Source organism: Barbus barbus (genome assembly GCF_936440315.1).
Source record: "Barbus barbus genome assembly, chromosome: 20".
Lineage (NCBI taxonomy): Eukaryota > Metazoa > Chordata > Actinopteri > Cypriniformes > Cyprinidae > Barbus > Barbus barbus.
The window spans coordinates 3,224,469-3,252,010 of NC_136748.1; the positions used below are offsets into that span (position 1 = coordinate 3,224,469).

At 35.4% G+C, this 27,542-nt stretch overlaps 1 protein-coding gene across 1 annotated transcript in view; it reads right to left on the bottom strand.

Annotated features, from left to right (window-relative positions):
- LOC306886488 (connector enhancer of kinase suppressor of ras 3-like) overlaps window positions 1-27,542 on the bottom strand; it is a 71,649-nt gene that overhangs the window by 18,701 nt on the left and 25,406 nt on the right. The window contains exons 3-15 of the mRNA XM_079443626.1: window positions 21,851-22,053; window positions 20,685-20,772; window positions 18,843-18,884; window positions 16,814-16,933; window positions 16,151-16,210; window positions 12,720-12,788; window positions 12,277-12,423; window positions 11,132-11,253; window positions 7,664-7,836; window positions 7,436-7,522; window positions 6,050-6,303; window positions 3,690-3,727; window positions 2,022-2,067 (exon numbers count right to left, since the gene is read on the bottom strand). Of these exons, the coding sequence (XP_079299752.1) occupies window positions 2,022-2,067; window positions 3,690-3,727; window positions 6,050-6,303; window positions 7,436-7,522; window positions 7,664-7,836; window positions 11,132-11,253; window positions 12,277-12,423; window positions 12,720-12,788; window positions 16,151-16,210; window positions 16,814-16,933; window positions 18,843-18,884; window positions 20,685-20,772; window positions 21,851-22,053 (1,449 nt within the window). The remainder of the gene's footprint in view (window positions 1-2,021; window positions 2,068-3,689; window positions 3,728-6,049; window positions 6,304-7,435; window positions 7,523-7,663; window positions 7,837-11,131; window positions 11,254-12,276; window positions 12,424-12,719; window positions 12,789-16,150; window positions 16,211-16,813; window positions 16,934-18,842; window positions 18,885-20,684; window positions 20,773-21,850; window positions 22,054-27,542) is intronic.

The following is a 27,542-nucleotide window of genomic DNA, read 5'->3' on the forward strand; positions in this document are numbered from 1 at the left end:
GTGGAAAAGACACACGCAAAACGAAACATATAGCTCCATTTCCTCAAACTGCTCATGTTCCTCTTTCAGGTATAACAGAATGGCAGAAACTATGAAAATAATATTTTCTACGATGCAGTGTAGACTTCTTTATGCCTGATCTTTAAAACTTGTTGCCATAAAACGTGTGAAACGCCATACCTTCTCGACTTATAAACCATTAGCCATCATAAACAATAATACAGGCTACAATCTGTACTGCACTGTTTTATAAGTGACATGAAAAATATGACTTAGGTGTCAAAATCTGCTGTCTATTTATGAAAAAATAAAAACATTTAGAATTCAATTTGTTTAGATGATTACTTAGAAGAGACATTTTTAAGATCTTCAGCCTGCAGTTGATAACGCTGTTCCATTACAGTACCTGTATATAATAATCTATGAATACATTATCTGTTTTACCTGTTCACCAGACTTGACCGGGTGGAGTGTCTGACCATCTGTTTTTATACTCTGAAATGGCATGTAACTGTCCTCCTACCACACTTAAAATTAAGTGGTTAAGGCCACAGCCAAATCATTTTAGAGAAAAAAGGACTTCTGCTTACGCAATAAACATTTCAAAACATCCTCTACTTCTTATTCTACACAAGCAGAACCATAAACACGATCACATGGAAGCTGATTATGTCTTCATCTACACATTCAGCTGTTAATGATGAATGGTGTTCACATGAAATAGAGGTGAACTCCTGCGACAGAGACCTGCGCTCTTGTACTCTCAGCCGTGTGTTGTGTAGTCTCTGCTACAACTGTTTGCAATAATCATGAATGAACCAAAATGTCAGCAAAAAAGCTAGTTAAGAGAATAGTGCAAAAAGTGTGAGAAGACTAACACTAGTCACTGTGCTGATATAAGAGCAGTAATAATAAGTGTGTGTGTGATTTTTTCAAATTAGAGAAGGACAGTTTTGATAAACGTGCATTGTGCATGGAGTACAATGACTGCAGTTTGTATTAACTTGAGTGAGTTTGGACATGTTTTATATAAAACCAGAATACAAATATTTTTGATACTGTAGTGTTCTATCATTGGATAAAGTCAAAATAATTCACTTGTCTGCACAGAGTTGCAGCTCCCTGTCTGTAAATAAAATAAAATAAAATAAAATAAAATAAAATAAAATAAAATAAAATAAAATAAAATAAAATAAAATAAAATAAAATAAAATAAAATAAAATAAAATAAAATAAAATAAAATAAAATAAAATAAAATAAAATAAAATAAAATAAAATAAAATAAAAATTAAATTAAATTAAATTAAATTAAATTAAATTAAATACTTTATAGATGTCACGAATCCTGGCCATGCTCTTCCGTTAACTCGCCACCAGATGTCACTCACTCACCACATTGACTCTTACACTACACAGCACACTGGACTACAGTTCCCACAATCCATTGCACAGATCACAGCTGTCACCATTCACACATCACACACACCTGATTATCATTTCAATCACCACCACACACCATATAAGCCTGGGACTTGCTCTTGCTCAGGGCCGAGTATTGATCTGTGTTTAGTGCTCACTTAGCGCTAGCTGCTTTACCCTGCCATTCCGTGTTTCTGTTGTGTTCCTGTATTGTTAGCGTTTATCACTCGCATAGCGATAGCAACTCTACAGAGCCATAGTCATTGTCTTAGCCTTAGTCTTGCCTTGTTTTCCTGCCGTGTTTGACCCTGCTCTTGTTTCCTGGATTTACCCTTTGCCTCTGCCGTTTGGACTCTGTTCGCTCCCCGTTTGGACTTATTGCTCTCGACTCTGGATTATCTCTCTGCCTTGCCCCTTTGGATACTGTTCGCCGATCGTTGACCCACGCTTGTTCCACGGATTGCTGTGTCTTGCCCTTGCCATACCTGTTTGCCACTGTCTGACCCTGCCTGTTTCTGACCATGTTTAATAATAAAGCTTTGCATATGGATCCGCACGTCTCACGTCTCGTCAGCCCCGTAACAATAGAAGTGGTTCTTACCGCTTGAGAGAATGACCAGGACCGCATGGCACCGTTGCTGTACCTGCTGAAGAGATGACAACAGATTTAATGTAGGAACAGGCATGGCACAATAAGCTATGTCTGAAGCTAAAGCAATAATACTGAAACAGGGTAAAGATACATAAAGTGGAAAAATCACTTGGTGTATGAAATTCATTTGCACAGATGAACTCCAAAGGTAGTTCTGAGCACATTCTCATTATAAACTTAAAATACATTTTTCAATCGTATAGTTCTAGATATTTGATTGTCTCCTCTCTGTTTTTTATTTATTTATCTATTTAAAGATTGATGCATTTTGCGAGCCTTTTCAAAATGTTTACAGCTTTTACATACGTTAAATATAATGCAGCCCAAAGAAAGCCATCAGTACTGAATGGGTGCATCATTAGTTAGACTGTCAAACGATTAAAAATGATAATTTCAATAGTTTTAGTGGCACCAAATAAGTTTTCAACACTGACACTGGAGAGACAGACACAGAGCCCCTGAACAATATTCCCACATGGAGTTATTTTACAGTCAAGGTCATCTTTTTGTGGCAGACTTGGGGCCATCGCACAGAACACATACTTGCATTCTGTCTAAGGTATTTCTAATTGGTGAAAACATGAAAACATGCATCAGAAGGATGTTGTTGTCAATTGTCTTGCTGTTTTTGCACTGCATTTTTAGGATAGTCAGACCCTTGCATTCTGTTCCTTTGCATTGCACTCTGTTTAGCATCCACAAACGAGTGCCTAAAACATGTTTTCTATTTAGGTGCTACTTCAAATTTGAATTCATATTTTTGTATTTTATTATATTTAATAGTTTGTGTTTTGCACTAAGGGAAAACAATTATAAGAGAAAAGGCTGTGAAAACAATGAAGGCTTTAGTCATCTCTATTTAGAGAAATCCCACCACTTCAGTCCCACGACATGCGACCAACAGTGTTTATATCAGTCCTGTTTTTATTTCCATATGGAACAATCCCAATACCAATCTTTTTTTCACTGTGCTTTCTTTGTCTTCAACAAGTAAATATTTTTAACATTTTATAATAATGTCCCATTCATTACCATTAATTAATGCCTTAGCCATCATGAACTAGCAATATTCTTTCTTTCTTTCTTTAATTTCCTTTGTTTTGCTTACGAAAATACAATTGTCCGTTGTTTGCTTATGCAAGTTCATAGTGCATCAATTAATGTTAACAGATTTAAAAAATAAATAAATTAGTAAACATTAAAATGACTAGTGACAGGTTAATATGTGACTAACAATGTTAACAAGCCTTATTGTCAAGTATTACCACAATTCCTGCTTTGGTTTTAAACTGCAGTTACAAACTAAATTTAATTTTTCAAAATATGAAATTATTTACTACCTCTACACATAATGGTACTGTAAGTGATCCAGATCATGGGGTTGTCTCTATTTTTGGTGCTCGCTGAATTTAAACCATGATGTCACCACACTATTGCTTGCTATAAATATACACAAAGGAGCAGAAAGTCCACAGAGCATCTCGCATCCTGGCAGGGAAAATATAATATAAATATAAAACTATCTGGGCTGAGATTCTTCCTGTGCTTTTGTTTTGGCTGAGAGTGAATGCGCACTACTCTGCGGATGCTGCGAGTGCCGTTAAGTTCTGCACCCACCTGTTGATGAATGCATTGCTAGAGGTCCAGTCAGCATCCTGTGGTAGGACAGAGAACAGTTAATATATGCTTCAGCATGGGCAAGACCACTGTGCTGTGCTCTACTTCAACATTTCATTCTGTTTCTTCTTGAACAATGAGTTCAAGTGGATGGGCACCCTGGTGGTGATACTATGTCAAAAGCTACAGCTTACAGACTAATTATTGTATACATCAGATAAAAAAAAAAAAAGAGTTAAGACAAAAGATATGATCAGACTACAGTGTTTAAGCAAAAACGTGTTATATTCCCATGTATCAGTCACAGAACACCATATAATTAATATTCATGCACAATATAATATAATATGAGTAAATTTACATTCCACGCAAAGCCTGTGCCCATTGCTTATTTGTTCCTTTACTCAGCAGGGATCAATGCATTTCTTCAATAAAGTACATTGCATTGAGCAACAAGCAGATTTCAGATTTTGTGAGGGCAAAGCAACAAATGTGGGAACATTGAAGAGGTCAGTATGAATGAAACATTAAGTGAAATTATTAGGGTAAGTTGGAATGATAGAAATAGGAAGAACACAGAAACAGCTAGAAAGATTGTAAAATCTTTATGTAAAAGGAAAGGAATAGGAATAAGAGAAAACTACACCCTAGTTTTGTGAAGTCATTCACAGTGTTTAAAAATACAAAGCTGTAAAGCTGCCTTAAGAAGGAGCAATTATTGGCAATTGTTAATACTTTTTTTGAAGTTGTTTTATTTTTAATTTATTGTAAAATGTACCATAAGTTGTACCATGCCACTCAATTCTTACTGTATGTTTAAGATGAGTACATCTTGGGACAAATGTCACCAAACAGCTGTATGTCATGAACATGATTTCATACAAATCAACTTTCTGCATACAAATCAACTTTCTCTTGGTCCACTTATCTATAGAGTTTTTAAATCGGTAAATATTACCGGTTACTAACTTGCATCTGCATCATTTTAATGAAGACAACCAGATAATTCAGTGAAGACAATACAAAAACATCTGGAACAGCAGCTTTAATGGAAAGAAGCAACTAATGTGGTACAAAAGAGTAAATGTGGAGGAAAAACCATCTTAGACCAGTAGTTAATATGACACAATCCCTTCTGCATAATCCAGAAATGCAAAATACTGTTATAAAACCCAGCATTCAGTGAAAACATTACATCTGATGTTGTAGTTTAACCATGAAATAATTGTTATTTATACAGTGCTCAATCTTATTTGTAATATTTGTTTCCATTTATCTGGCAGTGGTCACCCTACTGTATGAACCTGTTACCACAATTCCTCAATCAAAAATGATTTGACATCAGCAATGGCTAAAAAGCATAGATTTTACAGTGACAAGCTGCCAATTTATTTACCCTTAATTCAAAACCGTTCATATTTTCCTTATTTTGTGGAACACAAAATGAGATTTTTTGAACAACGTCTGAGTAGTTTTTTTTTAATAACCTAAAAATTCAATTTATGGTACAGAAAATTAAAGTTTGGACAACCTGCAAAGTATAAACAACACAGGGTGAGTAAATGATGTCAGAATTCCTGTTTGAGTAAACTATACCTTTGATAAAAAAATAAGGAAAAAAAAATGTTTTCAAAATGCAATAAACATATTCCTAATGTACCCATTGTAACGTACCACAAATACAAAGCACAGTACCACAAATGTAAAAGATCAAAAATTCATTCCTTTGGTGTAACACAAAAATAACTTACTCAAAAGACATACTCTTAACACACAAAGAAAACCGTAAACTGTAACCATAATGAAACTCCTAGAAACCTTAAAAACAAAGTTTGTTGAACCCTCCAAATACATCTATTGAAGGTTTTACATCCAACGCAAAAGGACAAGAGAAACAACAGGATGCATTTGTTTCTCTAATTAGAAATTAGTTGACTAATCTGTTTGGAAAGACATGGGGTTTAGTAGGAATGGGAAAAATGACAGGAATTTTTGTTCCATAAATGCTTTGAATTTTAAGGATTCCACAGTGGAAATAGCTGAGGTAGATATACATTTTCAAGTGGCTTAATATGCAAATTAATACAAGTGTACAAGTCATTATTTCTGAAATGCATCTCATTTTTGCCCAGGTGTTTCCAAACATACATTTCTGAGGTTAAATTCTAGTCATTTTAGACACATTCTAGGCAATCTAGTCAAGTGGTAATGTAGACAAATAAGAGGCACAAAGAAATACCCCAAGAGGAGAGTGAAAGCATGAAGTACATGAGAAAATAGTCACCGCACACAGCTGGACAAAGGGTGAAGGCAAGCTGACATTAGTGAGTCAATAGCTTAAGCCGTGTGATCCAACTGACCAGTAGCGAGGTCTCCGCGGGGGGGCGTTTGGGGGTGAATGTCATGGGGGTCTTTTTGACTAAGTCCTCTTGATAAGGTATGGTGGCGCTGTTGTGTAGATCCGCATTGACAAGGAATCGGTTGTTCCGTGAGTAGTCGGTCCCACAAGCGGGTCTTTCGGCTGTGAACTTGTGAGACGAGCCTGGGCCCGGGGCCTCCTCAACGATAGTTGGTATGCGTTCGTTGCTTAGGTATCTGTACAGAAGATCTTCACCTAGACCACAAGATTAAAAGATGCATGTAAGTGCAGATGTTTTCAAATCCCTAGAACAAATTTCTTAGCAATCATACGGTCTGTAAAAATGGGCTGTTTTCTAGGCAGATGTACTTATGTTTAAGCGTTTCCAAAGTAAAAGTGGAGTTATATAAACACTACCATTTCAAAATTTGGGGGTCTGTAAGATTTTTTACATTTTTGAAAGTCACACTCACCAAAGCTGCATTTATTTAATCAAAAATACAGTAAAACAGTACTACTGTGAAATATTATTACAGTTGAAAGTGTCTGTTTTTTATATATTTTCAAATGTAATATACTGTAATATAATTCAAAGCTGAATTACTCCAGTCTTTAGTGTTTTTCAGATATCATTCTAATATGATGATTTGCTGCCCAATAAACAGTTATTATTATCATTGTTGAAAACAGCTTTTGCTGCTTCATACTTCTGTGGTAAACATTACCATTTTTTCAGCATGAAAAAAAAAAAAAAAAACAGCATTTATGTGAAATAGATTTTTTGTAACAATATAAAAGTCTTTACTGTCTTAGGCAGGGCTTGAAAACGAAATGAATAAATCGGTTCACTCTGAGCAGAATCGATATTTTAACGTTTCTTTTCCTGCGTTCCTCTGTATTATTACCGTTCCGAAACCGGTTTGAGTACAAAAAATACCGGTTAAAAACATTATTTTAAAAACTTTTTCTTTGCCAATAATAATAATAATAATAATATTTTATTAAAAATAAAAAAAAAATGGTTTAAAATTAAACAGTAAAATTAAACTGTTAACGGTTTAAAGACATTAAAGTAATTTTTCAAGATATTTAAAAATATTTGGTGCATTGTAAAAAAAACGCTATTCATATGAAATTGCATTTTGAGAGGAAAGTGTAACTTTTTATGTTTCTTTAACTGTATTTTATTTTGATAATGAACAAGACTGGATTATAACTTTGAATTTTGGTTAGAACACATTTATGTTTGAGTGTTACATACATTGGATTGTAAGAGCATTACTGTGCACCTTTTTCTGGATTTTACAAACTGAAGTCTAAATGACTTTTTGTCATCTCTGAGGCCTCTGAAGTGGTTAAACTGGATCGGTGTGAAGATGTTATGTACCTTTCCGTCCCTGTGTCCGGGGCTTTGCATACAGGTCTGCCACGCTCAAACATGTATCCGAAGGCATTGACAGAGGTCGTGGTTTACCTGTGTGCACCATTCATGTAAAACAGTCAAACTCAATGTAAACAAAAATTTCAATTTAAGCTACACTGCAATGATGAAGAAAGAAAATGGATGAATGTGAATCAGAAATGTTTAAATCTGACATTTTTCTGAAATAATGACCTTGTGATGAGGATCTTCCTCTTGGACGCATCTGTACGTTGACCTCAAGTGGTTGAACAGACAATTTGTCATTGGTGAAGTGCTGGTGGCTCTCCAGGTCCAGGAAGGAGTTCGGGGACTCTGAGCCTTTAGGTCTGATATTAAGGCTGGTGTATGAGCTATTCCGTACTTCCCTGTAACAGAGGACAAAAGCTTGTTTAATCAGCAGGAATGATTAAAAACACAGAATCATGTTTAAAGAAATAGTTCACCCAAAGATGATTTTTTTTTTTACTTTAAGCCATCGCTTCTGGCCAAAATCCATTCAGAGTCCCCATAATCCATAACGCCATTGAAAAAGTCCATCCTTTTTTGTCCATTCCTATCCACCAACATATTTGTTTAGAGCTGTTTTGGACTGTTTTCGCTTCAAATGATGCTGGATATGTGCATATTTCACTCTTGATTCAGAAGAGTTCACTTTTACACTGGAAAACGCAATATTTTGGATAGCGGACTGTCATGGTTAAACTTAAACTGGGACTGGTTTTCACATATATCTGATCCTTTCAAAAGTATTTGTGACTCTTTTTGTTTGGAGCAATTGATAAATTTACCCACACGGTTAAATCACAAAGATCCAACTAAATCCACGTTACTTGATGTCGTTTTAACTAATGCTCCTCGTAAATTTTCTGCAGCAGGTGTTTTTTGTAACGATGTTAGTGATCATTGTCCTGTGGTTTGTATGAGAAACTGTAGGATTCCAAAGGGTAAATCTCATTTTATTTTCAAACGACAATTTAAATATTTTAATGAGCAAGCTTTTTTTGCAAGATATTTATAATAATGTTGATTTAGCCTGGGAGCATTTTAAAAGCACTTTCTTGACTATATGTGATAAACATGCACCTTATAAAAGATTTAGAGTGAGAAATAGAGATAATCCCTGGTTTAATGAGTCCATAGCTTCACGTATTTAAAAAAAGAGATGCTGCATGGGCTAAAGCAAAGAAAACTAATAATCACATGGACTGGATTAATTACAGAACAATAAGGAACAATTGTACAAAATTAGTAAAAAGCTCTAAATGTGATTATTTAAATATGATAAATGAGAATATTAAAGATCCGTTTTGGAAATTGACCAAATCAGTTTCTGGTCAAAAAACCTCTACCAAGCTACCTGATTATTTGAAATTAAATAAGAGTATAATTAAAGATAAAGAGAACACTGTAAATGCTTTTAACAGCCATTTTATTTTGGCGGGAGTAACCCACAACTATAGTAATGTAAGGGAAAAAGAAAATGTGGTGTTATACTACTCAGTTGTTCAGTTTTACTCCCATTTTAGCTACACAAGTTCATAAAGTTCTATCAAATTTGGATATTCAAAAATCAGAAGGGTCTGATAAAATAGAACCTTATTTTTTAAGAATTTCGGCAGATCTTATAACAGAGCCCATCGCTTATTTTTTAACTTGAGTTTAACTTCAAGTGTTATTCCTCGTGCATGGAAATCAGCACTGGTTCTCCCTTTGTTAAAAGGTGGTGACCCATCTAATTTGGATAACTATCGATCAGTTTGTAGGTTGTCTGTGTTGGCAAAAGTATTTGAATCTTTTGTTAATGATCAAGTGAAACAGTTCTTAACTGAAAATAAAGTTTTATTGTTACAGATGATATTGTTAAATGATTGAATAGTAATTATTTGTGCAGCATTATTTGTAGATCTCTCTAAAGCATTTGACTGAAATATAAACTGAAATAAAAAATGATAAAAGGTGTTCCACAGGGTTCTATTTTAGCACCAGTTTTTTTTCTATTTATATTAATGATATTGGTCGTGGGATAGCCTCAGCTAGAGTTCATTTATATATATGACAATTATTTACACAGTAGCACATTCGGTGAATCAAGCCATAGAGCTCTTGCAAGAATCTTTTCAGCTACTGCAACTGTCATTGTCCAACTTAAAATTTTAATCTCAAATAAAACAAAATACATGCTTTTCACTCGTTGCCGCATCTGAAACAGATCATTGTATTTTAACTTTACAAGGAGAATCTATTGAAAGAGTAAATTGCTACAATTACTTGGGTATATGGTTGGATGACAAATTGGGATTTTATGTACATATTGAAAAACTTTAAATAAAGCTTAAACTAAAATTTAGTGTTCTTTTTTCACTTAAAGAAATGTTTTCCTTTTGAAGCAAGAAATTTATGTTGATGTGATCTATATGCATGCCGGTTTATCTTCACTTAAAAATTTGGACTATGTATACCATGCTGCTTTACGTTTTGTGACGAGTGCCTCTTCACGCACTCATCATTGTATATTGTATGAATTGGTGGGATGGTCCTCTTTGTTTCAAAGAAGGAAAGTGCATATGCTGTTGTTTATCGCTAAGGCATTGTTAGGTAAATTACCAATGTATATCTGCAGTCTTTTATCCTTTTACACTTGTAATTACAGCACTAGATCTTCTGCTAAACTTCTTTTAAATGTTCCAAGAGTATATTCAGAGCTCGGCAAAACTGCTTTGTCTTTTTTTTGCTCCCTCGTTATGGAACGAGTTGCAGAGGGTTATTATGCTGGAAACACTCTTTAAATAAATAAAAAATACTCTAAAGGAAACATGTACTTGCTATGAGTACATTTTTTTTTTCTTCTTCTTTTTGTGTTATGTATTTGTAATCACCTGAATGTAGGGCAAACTGTTTGTTTGTTTTATGTGTTTGTAATTGTTTTATTATGAAACATTTTGTGCAGCCATTTTGGCCAGGACTCCCTGGAAGAAGAGATTTTGCATCTCAGAGGGACTATCCTGGTAAAATAAAGGATAAATAAAAAAAATAAAAAAATGGTTCTGTATAGTTAGTTTCATTATCATGGACTTTCCGTTTGTTGTCCTTTTATTCTAATTTCCCTCCATGTATTAGTTATTAGTTCCCTCAACTACCCTGTATTTAAGCTGCTCTAGTTCACTCTTCAGTTTTCGGTTGCTGTTTGTGTTTGAGTACACACTGTTACACTTGTTTGTGTCTTGTTTAATAAAAAAGCTTTGCATTGTTACATCTTCATCTTCAGACCTTCTGTGACAAGGACTCGTTTAAACTTAAAAAACATCTTAATGATGGAGCTATTGCTTAAACAGACACAGCTTCACAAACTGTTAACTGATGGACTGGAGTGGTGTGAATTACTTGTGGATTATTGTGATGTTTTTAATCATTCATTTTTTAGGTAAACTATTATTTTAGCTTTGGAATTGTTCAGAAATGCAATGGAAAAGTGAGAATCCTACAATCAGTACTACATTGGTACCATCTGATAGTCAGATAGTAACACCATTGTACTACATCCCATGAACGGAATATTTACCATGACTAAAATACCGTAATATTTACAAGGTATTTCACTTCTACATGTTACAAGAGAACATTCACAGAGGTTTTCTTGGTGACAACAGCAACCAGTCTCACCGTGGTGTGTAAGGCACTGATGGAGGTGGAGGGATGTACAGGTCCAGTATGGCTGACTTGTCCTTTGTACAGCCGAGTTTGGCAGAATTGTCTGACTGACTTTTACTAGGAGACGTGGAGCTCTGTAGAACACAAGGAAAACCATTTGTACTTCATTCACCCTTTCAAAACATCTCTCCACAAATAAAAAGCCAAATATATACTAAATAGAGTGACAAAATGCAATCTGATGTATTAATGCAGCTATGTATATAACACACAATGATAAAACAAACAATAGATCTATTGTTCAAACAGTTTTAGACATTGGTGTGACTCCAAAATGTTGAAATACTTTTTGGGGTCACTGAATATACCTGAAAATGACATACTCATTTTTAAGCATTCACAGCAAAGTATAATTTAAGATTTATAAACCGATACCAACGCACTTTGTTCAAACAATATTGTGATGTTGTGTGATTTTGTAAAAACTTTAGCAAAAAAAAAAAAAGTTACTTACTTGACTATAAAATTCCCATCCATTTGGATTACAATTTTAACATAAACAAATAAACTTCATGTCATGCATATTTGTCAATAATACATAAATTAAACAAGATTTTTACACTCAGCCACAATCATGGTGTAGTTTAATATTTACTATTTGCATCTACTTTAAATTTTGTAATTTTAATTTTATTAAAATTTTATTTTAAATACTTTCAAAATGCATATATCCAATTTGCTTAGAATCAGCACTAACATTTATTGTTATAACAATAAAAATGTATTCAGTATAAAGGTATTAACATGGTTAAAATATGGATAGCTGTGAAACAAGCAAGATTCAGTTAGTTAAAATTTATGAGACTGAAACACTGGCATATTACATTGGACTTACATATAACATTGTATGGACAAAATACCTGATTCAATATCTATTTCCAAATTTCATGTTAATTTAAAAAAATATTTTTTTGAAGATGTGTCCACATGTTTGGCCATATAGTGTTAAAATATGGTTACATAAAATTATTAATAGAAATACATAATACATGCTGTCTTTGATTAACAATTTTACAGTCTGAAAAACAAAAACAAAAAAACTATTCAGTTCACTTCTATGATCATCTAAGAGTTGATGACTGTTAGAATTGACACACCTGAGGCACGGGCGGTTTCCAGCGCATGTTTTTGAGAGGTGCTGGGGTAAATCCTGAGGTTCCTGTGGGCCTTTTCTTTAAAAGAAGCACCACACTTTTAGGGTCCTCTCTCAGCTTAGCCACCAGGTTCTTCAGCTGCCAACCCACCTGGAGCAAACAAGCACAAGCCCTTAAGTACTTCCCAAAAGCATTCTGTTAATACAGACACAGGCTCTTCAGATTATGTTCCCAAAGTGAACGAGGTTCCAAACTAAATCTAAGGCAGCACTGTACAAATCAGTGAGAAATTCATGCAAAATAGCAGATGGAGTGGTGAACAACTGCAAAACACATATTTTATTCAATACCCAAATTTACAGATAAAAAAGGGTTTAGTGTGATTGAAAGCGTACAATTAATGTACCACTGTTTAATACAAAGAAATTGTGTGCAGACATACATACCACTGTCTGCTGATTGACTTGGATGACTTCATCTCCAGCATGGATCTTGCGTGTCATATCTGCTGGGGACTACAGGGGAAATTCTATGAGTATTTGTTTTCTTGAAATATTGACGTGTCTGTCAAAACCATTTAAACAATTTGTCCCAAAATCCCACCCTCCCTCACTAAATAAATACAAAAAAGAATGCTTAAAAATTGGTACAATTGTAACTAATAAATCAAATCTACATTCATAATGGTGGGAAAATTTAAGTACATGCTATGGATTCATAAAAAGGCATCACCACAAGCAGAAATATAAATAGCTACCACATCTCTACATAAGTAAAATGTAAATAAACCAAAACAAGAAATTTAAAGTAAAATAGCATGTCTTCTAAAAAACTATGTACATGATATGATACACATGCTACACAAATAATTAAAATATTTAATTTTATGTTTCTGTACTTCCTTGCACCAAAGTCATATACAGTACAATATAGACAATATTCTATATTATATAGACAGTACAACAATATTCATACTCATCGGAAAAATGAAAAAAACGAAAACAATGTTTCTGCACCGCACCATTTTCGCAGGCCTGCTATTCAAGGGCTGCACAAAAAAAACAAATGAACAGGGCAACCGGTGTAGTCCGATTCACACACACAAAAAAAATCACTTCTGTGGTTCTCCCCATAGGAAAGAAAAATCTAAAGTGAGATCGATGAATGAGTCCTAGACATGAATGAGTTTACTTTAAGATTGAATGGAGATTTTTGCTCTCACTCTCACAATGGTCTCCTTTAAAGCTTTAGAAGAGATCTCAACAACATCAAACACTGTGCTCAGATTTTTCTCTTTAGCTAGAGACTCTGGATCGCTCACATTTGTCTCTTTTAAAGCTTTAGAAGAGATCTCAACAACATCACAGACTGTGCTCAGATTTTTCTCCTAGTCTAGAGACTCTCGATTTCTCAAATTTGTCTTCTGTAAAGAGATCTCTTTTATTTAATTTTTCTTCCCTCTCTGGTTAGCTTCAATGTCATTTATCCATACCATTTCAAGCAAAGACAAAACGTTTTAATGTTTCTCCTAAAATAAAACTGAAGACATCTTAAGACAACGCTGATATCTCAATGAGACATATAAGAGAATCATCTCTTAGTATACTGAGCGTAGAGAAACCTCTGTCAGAGGCATAGCCTTGTGGGCAGCACACTGACGTGAAGGCACAACTGCACCTCAGACAGCATGGGTTAAATCTCAGCTAAAGGTACTTTCCTGTTCAATTCTCAACTGTCCAATTGTTTCCTGTCTCTACTCCTACTGTCCTGACCATTAAAGGTGACAAACCCCATTGCAATAAACCAAGCACCCTCTGAGCAGTACAACATTTCTATAATGGAGTCTTGCAAGAGATAACAAGACAATAAAGAGATCTCCCAAGTTTCTCACACGTTTCTCTCCCATTGTCATTTTGGATTCCTTTCTTTCATAACTTTCTCATGTCTCAGTAGTGTCTACTTTTATTTCTCCTAAGGATTTTAAGGAGAAACATCTGAGACACTGTTGAGACTAAAATGAGAAATACATGAGAATCACAACTAAGTCTCCTGAGGTTAGAAATAGCAACCACCGAGCAATAAAATATTCCTATAATGGAGCCTTCATAGAGATTGCAGCAAGACAATAAAAATATATTCTATGTTTCTTCCACCACATTCTCAGCTCTTTTTTTCTCAAATATTTCTTGTCTCATTTGTGACTACTTCTATTTCTCCTGAGGAATTTTAGGAGAAACATCTGAAATGTTGTTGATACTAAAATGAGAGATATATGAGAATCTAAGTCTCCTGAGCTTAGGAAAAGCAACCACTGAGCAATACATTTTTCCTATGGGTCAGTCCAAATTGACTGCCATAGGAAAGAAAGGGATATAGGTAAAAAATATGAAAATACAATTTTTTTTTTTTTCATGTACCATCTACAATGCATAAAAAGTGAAGGTTTGAAACTCTAGTCTAAACATCAAGAGTGTCAAGTAGATACGCACACTGGTGTGACTGTTTTGATCATTTTTGCAATAAGTTTGTGTCTGAAAAACTGTTCTAAATAACTAGGGAATCAACAGCCTTTTATATATTTATAAATAGAGCCATACAGGCATCCATATTTACATTTTATACAGAAATAAATGGTCCATAATTTAGATGTGAATATTGTTCAGTAACACATACAGTAAGTATATAAACATTATTAAAATGAAATACAGAACATTAATTTCATTAAAATAAAGTTATTATACAATTATGGTCAGTTTTGACCACGAACATCACGAGTGTGATTACCAAAGCCACAGCGTTAATGAATTGTACAAAAAGACTCATGAATTGAGGAGTTGCCAGTGTGAATCAGTCTGACACATCTTTCTGATGAATCTTTCTCTAAATGAACGGACAGAGATCAGGCTACTGAATCAACAGAACTCACTTAACTGCAAATTTCATGTCCCTCCGTCATTATTTCAATATTGTCATGACGCTTCTACCCTGCCATCAAAAAAGCATAAAGAAATCTCTTTATCCATCTACTGTACCTCATTGTCATGCCTTTGGTGGTAATCTCGAGATTAGCTTGGAAGCATCATTTGGATTTTCATTGGGTCCAAATTGGGTCTAAAGCATAAGTTACTTGATATTAAATTCTTATTCAATGAACGGTCACATAAAAGTTGTACTGTTGGACTGAATATAAGAATGGCTATCATTAACTGCAGACTTGTGCTGATGGCTGAAACACAGTCTAAAATTCAGTACAACAGCAGTGCATGTGATATTGCTTAAATACAAGCTTGAGATGTTTTTGTTTTATTGTTTAAAAATAAACAATAAAATTACAAGCAAGAGTGATGAACAAACTGTAATTAATCATCAACTGGTTTGGGGCGGATGAATCATCTCTTGACTCTTGGGAATGTAGTTCCAGAGAAGTGTTATGTGATTTAGACATCATTGTCTGGAATATCTGTTGTTAAAAACTGACTAAAGCAAATTAATTAACCTGTTCAAAGGTTACAGGTTGGGACCCCTGGGACCACAAAAATGTGACAAACACCAAATCTGACGATTGGCAATGATTAAGCAATATCACAAGCAAGAGAGCTGTTGTTCAAATTAACAGAAGCGTCATCTTTACATGCTATTTAATATGTTTCAGAGCTGTAAAGCTCCATGCATTACTTAGGAATGCAAACCTGACATCTTTAGCCCTCACAAACACTGTTCAGTCTGTAAACCGAGAGAAGTCCCATCTACTTTCCATTATTTTCTTAATTTAGACTGAACATGGTGTGCACACAGAGGCTAAATTTAACTCAGCCATTGGCATCAAAAAGCGAAATGTGATGAATCAAAGGCTTTCGTCATTGGAGCCCTTACTCACATGTTCAGTGGTGCCAGTGATGACATGAAGCCCGTTGTAGGTGGATTTTATGTACATGCCCTGAGTAACAGGAAGACAGAGAGAAAAATCATGAAAACTACAGAAAAAGAGAGCAGACTCTATACAGTTGGTAAAGAGGAAGCTACAGCCATACAAAGGAAATATATGTTGATTCATATTCTGTGTGCTGATTTCTGACTGTATCTGGTTTAACGTAGCATGTCTTGTAATCACTGGGGCTGAGGTCAACCAGGAACACCATCTTGGTTAATACTGGAAGACCATTTTGGACCAGCAAAAAAAAATCTGCTATCCAAAAACCAGCTTAATCACCTTACGGAAGTTATTTCCCCTCCCAATTTAAATTTTGTCATATTTTTCTCATCCTCAAGTCATTCCACACCCTTATAACTTTCTTATATTCCATGAAACACAAACATGTTTAAAGGAAACATTTAGAATTTTTTGTTCATGCAATTACAATCAATGCAGACGCATTAACGTACACGGGAATACTAATTTGTATTGATCTATCAAGCATTTAAAACTTGAAATTGACCCTTTTGTGTTCCATGGAAGAATACTACATGGGGTTTAAATTATGAGATTTTTTTTTTTCCGCCAGTGAAGATATCCAATATGAACATAAATAATAAATCTCACCAATCCCTCTCCTGGTTTGATGCTGGCCAGCTGAACTTCCTCCAGACACGCTGACTGGCTCATGAGAGGATCAGAGGTGGTTCTCACAGTCTGGTCACAAATACTGTTCAATATCTTTGACTGCAATTTAGAAGAACAGAGTGTTTAGAAAAATAGTGTTGGATGGATGAAGGACATCTCCAAAATGGCTAACTTTATCTGGATAGTCTACTTTAGACATGTCAACTAGAGTATTAGTAGACTGTCTACTTAATATCCGCTAACACTTTATTTGAATGGCTCCCCAACAGACATTCCACAGACTACAAGTAACTTTGCAAGTTTGTCAACTTATTCTACCCTATAACCCTAACAGTCTACTTATAATTAGTCAAATGTGGACTAATAATTGGTCAAACTTGGCTATGCGATACAAATACATACATATCTGCAGATTTATTTCCACATTTGCCCCATGTCATAGTATCAGGTGAATGGAGAAGAACACAGCAACCAAGTCCCAAGGGGAAGGAGTTGAGATAATAGCTATTATCTAATTTTTCAGTTATGAACAGCTTTTAAAAACTATGGGAACTCCCTTCCTCCTTCGAAACCCACCCTTTTGTCACTTTACACTACCAAACCACCTAATTACAGCTCGTTATTAAAAAAGGTAGACTGGTGGAGTATATTTCTGCTCATGCAAGCATCGCACCAACTGAAAAGCAATACTGTGGATAAATATAAATAAAAACACATGATCGAAGGTGGTGTTCCAGAGTCTAGTGGACTAACACATTGATTATACCAATAATGTGAGCACTTACTTTAATCTGATCTAATGCAATCTTTAATCTAGGCCTGGAAAAATAGATCCATTAGGTCTACTTAAAAATTCCACAATAATCCAAAGAAGCCAAGCCCATAAATGAAGTCCAACAAATCATGAGGCTTGCATAAACAAACTGAATGCTATCTGAGCTTTGATTTAATTTCCCACTCAATGCACAAGAACAGGAGTATAAACAAAATGAACAGTAACATTCTGGATGAAACACTGGAGAGAACAGCAAGCGCCCATGATTTATTTTTAATTATGAATGTGTCACTGCTAGAATTGTCTCAACATTAAACTAGGTTGTAATCTGAAAAGCTGAATGAAGTTCAGCCAGGTGGTCCTAATGAGAAGCACTATTTTCCTCTCTATATAGTGTACAACATAACTTAATATACAAATCATCTACACTGGTCTTGTAAAGCAGACAGCCCATTTATACTATAAACTTCTTATGAATAGGCTGCCTTTATTTCTGTCGAGGTTACTTGACAATGAAGAAGATAAATAATAGCATTCCTGCTTTGGGTTTGTGAATTTGTCAACCCATTATGCTTACACTTAGCGTGTACTTGCATGTAATTTCCAAACGTCCTTCACCCTGCCTAATTCCCAATGCTTTGCCTGCTTGACAGCATATGCTCACATATCTGCTCTGCGCGTAAGAGTTTTTATTTCCAGTGTTGGGCAGATTAATAATATTCTATCACTGAAAATTCTAGTCAGTATTGTAATCCATTGATTACACATTATATGTAATGCATTCTGAATACTTTCTAATTACTTTGAGATTGTTTTTATATGTTTTTGTTTTAGTATGATAAAATGCATTTTGATATAAAAATACAAAGAGGAAAAATACATACATGAAAAGTACACACACGCTTGATTTTGTGAATTGTGGGGACATTTCATAGGCGTAATGGTTCTTATACTATATATTTTGCCCTACACCTAAACCTACCCCTTTTTTTACTTTCTCAAAAAAACTTTTGAAATATGGGGACATGGGGAAATGTCCTCATAAATCACCTTCTCCTTGTAATACCCATGTCATTACACAAATTTGTGTCCTCATATGTCACAAAAACACACGCACACACACACGCACACAAAATCCTCATTTACAAAATTAAGTGAAATAAATAACGTGAGCATGAAAAATGAGTATAAAATTATTTTTAAAAACTAATACTGGAAATGCAAAATACTTACAACATCCAAAATCTTCTCTTCCATGTCATAGATAGTGCAGTCCTGTGCAAGAAAGAAAGAAAAAGTCCAGAACATTGAAACCTCTGTGAATAAAAAGTTCAGATTTAGAAATGTTGTATAATTACAGAGCTTGACACAACAACAGTGAATGACCTCCAGCCTCAAATAAACAGCTTTCAGCCTTGAATTACATCTCCATGTCCAGTCCAAGACAAGATAATTACACAACACATTGTGGGAGTACACCAAAGTGAGGAAGAGGAGGACAAGGAAACCCAGCATCTGGTGCATTAAGGCAAAGAAGGCTTCAATAAAGGCATTTTGATGTCATATATTTGAAAGGAATGTTCTGAAGATTTCATATACTGAGCTGAAATTAAATGTACGCTGAATAGGAGAACCAGTCCTCCTGATCTAAAGAAGCTTATTGTTTTTAAATGTTCCAAGGTTGCTGGGCATTTGCTATGCCAGCGTTGAAGGAACAGTTCATCCAATGATAATCAACACTTAGTACACAGACTACATCAAATATGGTGACACACTTCAGCTAGAGTGCAAACCTCATTGGATTTCGATATTTTACATTTATAATCATATTTTGGAGCTTCACGTGACTGGGAATGAGAAGAAAATGTCAGAAGTTGTTTTTTGTTTTTTTCTGTCACCCCTCCGCATTTGTAATGCTGTATTCCAGCTCTCCAGTAAGAGGCTATGCAATCTAATGATTTTATCCCACATCATTAAACTCCTGACTGAGCTGGAAACTTGACCAGACAATCTCTTGACCCCCCTTTCCATGCACCCAGGTCATTTCTGACCAGTTTGGTCTTTGGCGAGATCCGTATTGGCTCTGGTTCCAGTTTACTCTCTATAGAGACTCTTGGTTGATTATTATTTTAAACACTCGCACAAGTGAAATAAATAAATAAACAAACACATAACATATATAATATATATATATATATATATATATATATATATATATATATATATATATATATATATATATATATATATATATAATATTTGTAATAGTTTTAGTACAAGTATTATATATTTATATTTAATTTAAATATATTTATTTTTCATTTAATTGAATGCTTAATTAAACATTTACATTCGCCTAAAGGCCCGTGCACACCAAGAATTGAGAGTTTAATAAGTATCCCAACTAGACAGCCGAGACCTATGGAACCCCAGCCATGAAGTCACAATTCTGCAGACTATTCCATTTCCCAAACAAGAATTTATGCTGGGCTGTCAAAATGTTAAATTTCTCTCAAATTCTGATAAAACATCTTAGACCACTGTCTGAATACACAAAAACTTGGAATGTCTACAATGTGACTGAACTGAACACTGCCTCTGGCCAACGATAATCCTTCAAAGCCAATAACTCTTCATATTAACAAAATTAAAATATACTATTTAACCATCCAAAGATCTTTAAATACTAGCCAGGAATGTGACAGGAGAGAGTATATACTGTATATCAAACTAACATCCTAACACCATCCACAGCTATGAAAGCATGTAACCACAAGCAAGGGAGATAACGTGAAGGAATGCTGGAGGCCAGCTTTAAAAGAGCATCCTGGCTTGTTTAATGAAACTGTAAACTCAGAACCTGTGACTGATGTGTTGGGGGTCTGCTTATTACTGTCTGAAGTAAACCCCCCAAAGCAAACACTGCAAGACAACTTATGATTAGATAACTAGCTGCAGTTTCCAGCTTTCCAGCTCCACTGGGAAATGCATGAGATCTTTACAATGAACATGGAAGGTGAACATTAGCATGTTCAGCATGTCTATACTATTTAAAGGAACGGTCATTGTACTGACCTGTTGCACTGTAGTGGTCAGTTCCAGACACGACTGAATGATTTTGTTCTTGGTGGTGGTGAAATCACTGATCCCCGTCAATGGAGTTCTGCAGACAGAAGAAACAAAGGTTAAAAAAGACCTTACAACATTCACACTGTATAGAAGATCAAATTAATACCAGGACAGGACAACAAACTCCTTGTGAATGGTTTTCTGATGTGGCCTTACAATAGCAAAGAACTTTATTTTCATCACCGTGTGTCTGGAGTTTCTGAGTCTGTGGTCATAAAAACTGCAGCTGGAATTAAACAGGTTACCAGGTCAACTCCCTATGAAACCATCAGGCACAGTCAGTTCCCATTTCTTTCTTTCCCAGACAGATCAGAACAAATCGCACCATGTAACTTGAGAATATATCTATTTACTTGAAAGGGGAAAAACATAATCTAAAGAGAACAAAGAGATACTACATTTTGTTGGTCGCTTGGTATCCGTTTCTGTGTTATTGCACCAGGGACCGTGCAGCTACCAATCTCAATGGACTGAATTACTGCTACTGAAAAAACGCAGTCTGTGACAACAGCCGCAATTTTGATTTAGTCTCTGGTCAACCCTATTGGAATTGTGTGAGGATCATTTGTGTGGTTTGTGGAGTAGGTGCCTCGCTGATGTTTCATATTTGTGAATTAAACAAAGACTATTGGAGTATGATTTACTAGAAAAGACTATTTCAGTCTTTCACATTTCTCATTTATTTAAATGTTACTTGCCATTTCCTTGTAATTATATGTGAATTTACTAGCAGTTTCAAACTAAATCCTAAACCAAACTGAAACAGCTTTTGTGCTCACAAAAATCTCTCCTTCATGAGAAAGATGTGGTTAGCTGTGCACAGAGGGTTAGGAAAGAAAGACGGATTGTATCTGGTTTCAACTGTCTGCCCTGTCTGGAGAAATCTAAGTGCTGCTCATGCAAGTCTAAGTTTGTACTTTGCAGTGAAATTTGTGACCTTACAGTGGGTTAACATCAGCTTTAAGAGTAAAAGCCCCTTATAAATCATCCGTGTGCAACACACCATAGCCCTTTACATGCTATACGTCTCCATAACATAAATAAAAAAGCAACAGAAACAGAAATATGCAAACAAAAATGTGTAAAGAAATGATGAATAGGGATATTTGTACCTGTCCAGCCATGCCAGGAGGCTTTTGGCTGCTCCAATAAGTTCAACCACAGAGGAGAGGAATTCATTTGGGAGCTTGCTAGACGTGTTGCTTTCATACGTAGGGCTCTTCCTTCGTTCTGATGTTGCAGTGTGAAGGCTGTTGGTCACAGCTCTCATCTTCAGCACCAGGTTCTTCAAGTTATCTGTCTCCACACCATAGTTCTGAGGAAGAATTATATATTTACTGTAAAATCCAAAGTATACTTTGTTTTTTACATATACGCTAGGGTATACATACGTACGTGTGATGTAAATATAGTCATCACCACAGTAAAATTGAAATAAAATCACAACATGCTGTTTTCGTGCATGTCTCTTTAAATGCAAATGAGCTGCTGCTCCCTGCCCCCTTACCAGAATAGGACTGTGCCTTTACAGCTCCTACCTCAGATACTCTGTTAAAAAACAAACATCTGTTTGGTTTTGATTATCATGTCTTTTGCACTGAAATCATGCATTTTAAACCATTAGTTTAAACTTCTGAAATAGGGTTTTCTGAGCTCACACATCCGAATCTTAAATGTGCCTTAACATTGGAGGCCGGTAGCCCTGCCCCATGAACCCCGGAGGCCTCCAGAGTGGAGAAGTGTATGTGGCAGCGGCAGCGCTCAACGCTGTTTGGAGAGGATTAGAGGCATACACACAGAATGCATTCATGCATTTAAACAGTTGACATAACACAACTGAAAGGATGGAACAATACAGGGACTGTATTGTTTTCTAAAAAATGTTTTAACTTAAATGCAGCACTCATGGCGTGAGGTGTTGAAAAATAGCAAGGCACAAAGCTGACCAACAACTGTTAATCTCATTCATTCATTTTTATTTGAATGACTGAGGGAGCAATAAATGTAATATGTCACTGAACTGATTATTGCTTCAGCAGTGAATCTTTCTTCTGGTAGCATTCCATGCCTATGACATGTGCACATGCAAGCACCTGATGCATATGAACAACACAAGTTTGCATTCCACTGCTCCAAATGTTTGGTTTCCTTGCATGCCTTTGAATTACACCACTTGTTTGACTTATAAACAAAACTTTAGGCTTGACTTGCCTCAGTACAGTTTGTTTGTAGTAGGCAAATTCTATCTACCTCTGGCATGCAATGAATGAAGGCTCGTCCAGTAGATGCAGCAAAAAGCAAAGAGACTGTTTTGCACATAGTGCAGTTTTATCTACGCTTAGAAGTGCCATCCTTGGTGTATCAAATTCAACACCGCTTGCTCAAGTGTTTCATGATGTAAAGCAATTGGACTGTTTAAAATTTCACAGCCCTATTTAGACTCCAAAATTGTTTGGCAAAATGTGTGTTGCTTGATTTAGCTGCTAAACCTGGCATCCCCATGTGCTCCACTTTTAATATCTTGGAAAGGACACATCTGAACTGCAGACTAGAGTGTTCCTCCTGGTCTGGCAAATCTCAAGATTGCAAAAGTACTGCATCTAAGACAGATACCCCTTTTTTTCCCTGATTTAAAAAAAATGCTATTGTCTACATCTATCTGCCATGGTCTAAAATGGATATGTATTTCCTCACCCTCATCACTTTCCAAATACAGTATGACCATTTTTGCTTGCACAATAAAATGTAGCATGCTGTGCCAGGGTTGATGCCAATAATGCAAGAGGTTTATGTATGTCTTGAATCCTATTAATTAAAATAATAATAATAATAATAATAATAATTGTAACAATAAAAACAAGGAATTTAAAAACAAACATTCTCAAGCTTTGTTCAAACTCTTCTGCACTAAGTGAAAAATCCTTCCAAAACACCTAACTATTCCACTACATCACCCCCTACTTTGACCATCATAAACCAAACAAATAGAACTCAGAGGTCCTACTTTCAACTGATTAACCAACACACTTGTCTTTCTTTGCCCACATTCTCTTTACCATCACAGCACTTACTTTAGCCTTCTGTTTAAACTTTTAAAAGGATATAAATTGAATTTAAAACTGTTATGATTAGGGATGCACGATATTATCGGACTGATATCGAAATCGGCCGATAATGACTTTATATGTAAATATCGGCATCGGCCTGACATGCAAAATTATGCCGATATGTCTTGCCGATAAGGGGAAGGGGTTAACTCGCATGTGCTCAGGGTGTGCTAGCGATTAGATCACGTCAGCAATGTGGCTCATTCTTGAAGCAAAGTTTTGTCTGAATGATGAATAGATTGACTGTTTTGGATCGCTGCATTTAATGTGTGAAGGCATGTACAGAATGACGCGTTCGGTGTGGGATAGAGTAAACAGTTATAGCACAAGCAGGGGCAGCAGTGACAGCCTCCCCCAGGTCCTAATGCCCGTTCGGTAAGTAGTTTTAATAGTAGGGGCGCTGTTGGCCTACTTCTAATTAAATTAAAAGTAAAATAGCCTACACAAATAACATTTAGACTGTGTTTCTGATTAAATAAAGCACTAATTGATGTAATAAAATAAGTATGTTTTGATTTAATGGTCAGAAGCTATAGCTTACATGAAAAAAAAAAAAAAAATCACAAACATGACACTTGTAAATTAAATAATTTTATATATACTGATTTATTCATTAATGTGTAACGTTTTATTTTTTAAACAAATCATGAGCTCTAAAAGATTTTCAGAATTTTTGCAACTCTTTTGTTTTAGACCATCTACAAATGTTAAATCTTAAAATAAAATATTAGGGTTAACACTGCATCTTTCTGGGGAAAAAATGCAGCGATTGATAGTTGATTTATATTTATTTTCAAAGCTTCAATGTACTGTTAAAAAACCTTTATTATTTTTAATTTAATTCTAATAAATAAGTTCTTGTTAAAAACTAACCAAAATTAATAATATTTTGCTTATAATTTCTGCACAGGAGAGACTTGGTGTTGTTTCCAAACAAAAGGAAATATATTGGTATCGGCATCGATATCGGCCAAAATGAGTTGAAAAATATCGGCATATCGAATATCGGCAGAATTCCAATATCGTGCATCCCTAGTTATGATTATACATAAAATTCAGTGCAATCAGTTCGGACGTAGCATAGTGCTCATTCAACAAATGCACAGCTAAACAGATGAGTTTTGAGTCTGGATTTAAATGTGGCTAATGTTTTAGCACATATGATCTCTTATGGAAGCTGTGGGCGGCATAATAGCTAAAAGCGTACTTATGGAGTCAATTTAATGCCATATATATTTGCAAGAGAATTGAAGCATTGCAAAAGAAAATAAAGTTTTGCAAATGAAAATGAAAGAGAAAAAATAAATGTGCTTTTTGCAACAAAAAAAAAAAATGAATTGCAAAGTATAAATGAAAAATACATATTTTCCATGGCCATATCTAATAATTTATTTGCGATGCTGCTTTTAATTTGCGTTTCAGTCAAGTTTGAGCTTGCGATACCATTTTCCCCATTGCGCTTCATGTTGTTGGTGTGATATGCTTAGATTTTCTGGTTCTAGTCAGAATCCTGGCAGCAGCATTCTGGATGAGCTGCAGTTGTCTAATGGTCTTCTTGGGAAGGTCGGTGAGGAGACCATTACAATAATCCACCCTGCTGGTGATAAAGGCATGAACAAGTTTCTCCAAATCTTGACTGGAAACAAAACATCTAATTCTTGCAATGTTTTTGAGATGATAGTATGCTGATTTAGTTACTGCTTTGACATGACTACTGAAACTAAGGTCTGTCTTGACCCCTAGAGTCAAGGCATGCATTCACCTTGAGAACTTCATCTTTGTTTCCAAATGCAATGATTTCAGTTTTCTCCTTGTTTAAGTGAAGAACGTTTTGGCATATCCAACTGTTAATTTCATCAGTGCATTGGCAGAGGGAGTCAATGGGGCTATAGTCATTTGGAGATAAGGCTAGGTAAATTTGGGTATCATCAGCATAGCTGTGATAGGCACTTTGGTTCTTTCTTATTATTTGACTTAGTGGGAGCATAGAAAATAGAAAAAAGTTACATTTATTGAACTCAGTAAGTCTTTATATTAAGCTGAACTTAAACTGTTTTTAAGATTTGAGTTAATATGTTTATACAATCTAATCAAATAAGTTAGCTTAGTCAATTGTCATGATTTTAGCCTGTGTTTCCCTGTCTTGTGTTGTGTGTTCAAGGACTTTTATTTTATATTGTGTTCCTATTGTTTCTGTGTTCCCTTCCTGTGTTTAGTTCCTGGTTTGCCTCTTTGCTCCCATCATCTACTGTTTGTTAGCATAGCGACCCCTATTAGTTTCCATAGTAATTAATTAGCTCCACAATCTCCTTGTTAGCCCCTTGTTAACTAATGTATTTATACCCTTGTGTTTCCCTTGTTTTTGTCAGTGTTTTGTTCTGGTGTCTTCTTGCTCCTTGTTCCTTGCATACCTGTGTTTATTGTTTACCTTGTTAACGTACATTAATTAACCTTTTGCACTTGGATCCGTCTCATGACTAGAGGTACACAAATCAACATTAACCCATTTAAGCCCACCGGCAACTATAGTTACCACAGGTTATAGTTGTCATTTTCCTTTTGTAAGTTTTTTTCTAGATGTTATCCATGTCTAAATGACATACAAGCAAAGAACCAAATAAAGGATTTCAAGAGAAAAAAAAGGTATTCACTTCCTTCCTGTCACATGAGGCTGTCAACTTCCTACCCCTACTTCGGGGAAGCATGGCGAAGGCAAATCCTCCCAAAGAAAGATAATTTTCATGTTACTAATAGATATTTTTTGTTGGCATATATATATATATATATATATATATATATACATAATCATGAAGCTCTCTAGAATCATCCAAACAAAACAAATCTTATAAGAAATCTATAGTTTTTTGTAAAGTCCAAGCGGCAACTATAGTTGACTTGTAAGTACTTATAGTGAAGTGAAGTGACATTCAGCCAAGTATGGTGACCCATACTCGGAATTCGTGCTCTGCATTTAACCCATCCAACGTGCACACACACAGCAGTGAACACACACACACCGTGAACACACACCCGGAGCAGTGGGCAGCCATTTATGCTGCCGGGGAGCAGTTGGGGGTTCGGTGCCTTGCTCAAGGGCACCTCAGTCGTGGTATTGAGGGTGGAGAGAGCACTGGACATTCACTCCCCCCACCTACAATCCCTGCCGGCCCGAGACTCGAACCCGCAACCTTTGGATTACAAGTCCGACTCTCTAACCATTAGGCCACGACTTCCCACATAATATATATGTATTACTAGCATCACAAAAAAGGTTCAAAAAAAGGTTCAAACATTCACTGATGCTCCTGAAGGAAACACGATGCATTAAGAGCCGGGGGGTGAAAACTTTTGAACAGGATGAAGATGTCCAAATTTTTCTTATTTTGTTGAAATATCATATTTTTCCATTTAGTACTGCCCTTCTGACGCGACAGAAGATACTTGCATGTTTCCTGGAAGACAAATGGATTTGATTTACCTTGATCTTCAAATTCAAAAAGTTTGCACCCCCGGCTCATCATGTTTCCTTCAGGAACATCAGTGAATGTTTGAACCTTTTTTAATTGTTGTGTTTGAGTCCCTCAATCATCCTCAGCGTGAAAAGGTGGATCTCAAAATCATACAGTCACTGCTGGAAAGGGTTCAAATACACACAAATGCTGGAAAACTGAAGATTCTGCAGGACCTGGAGGATTTT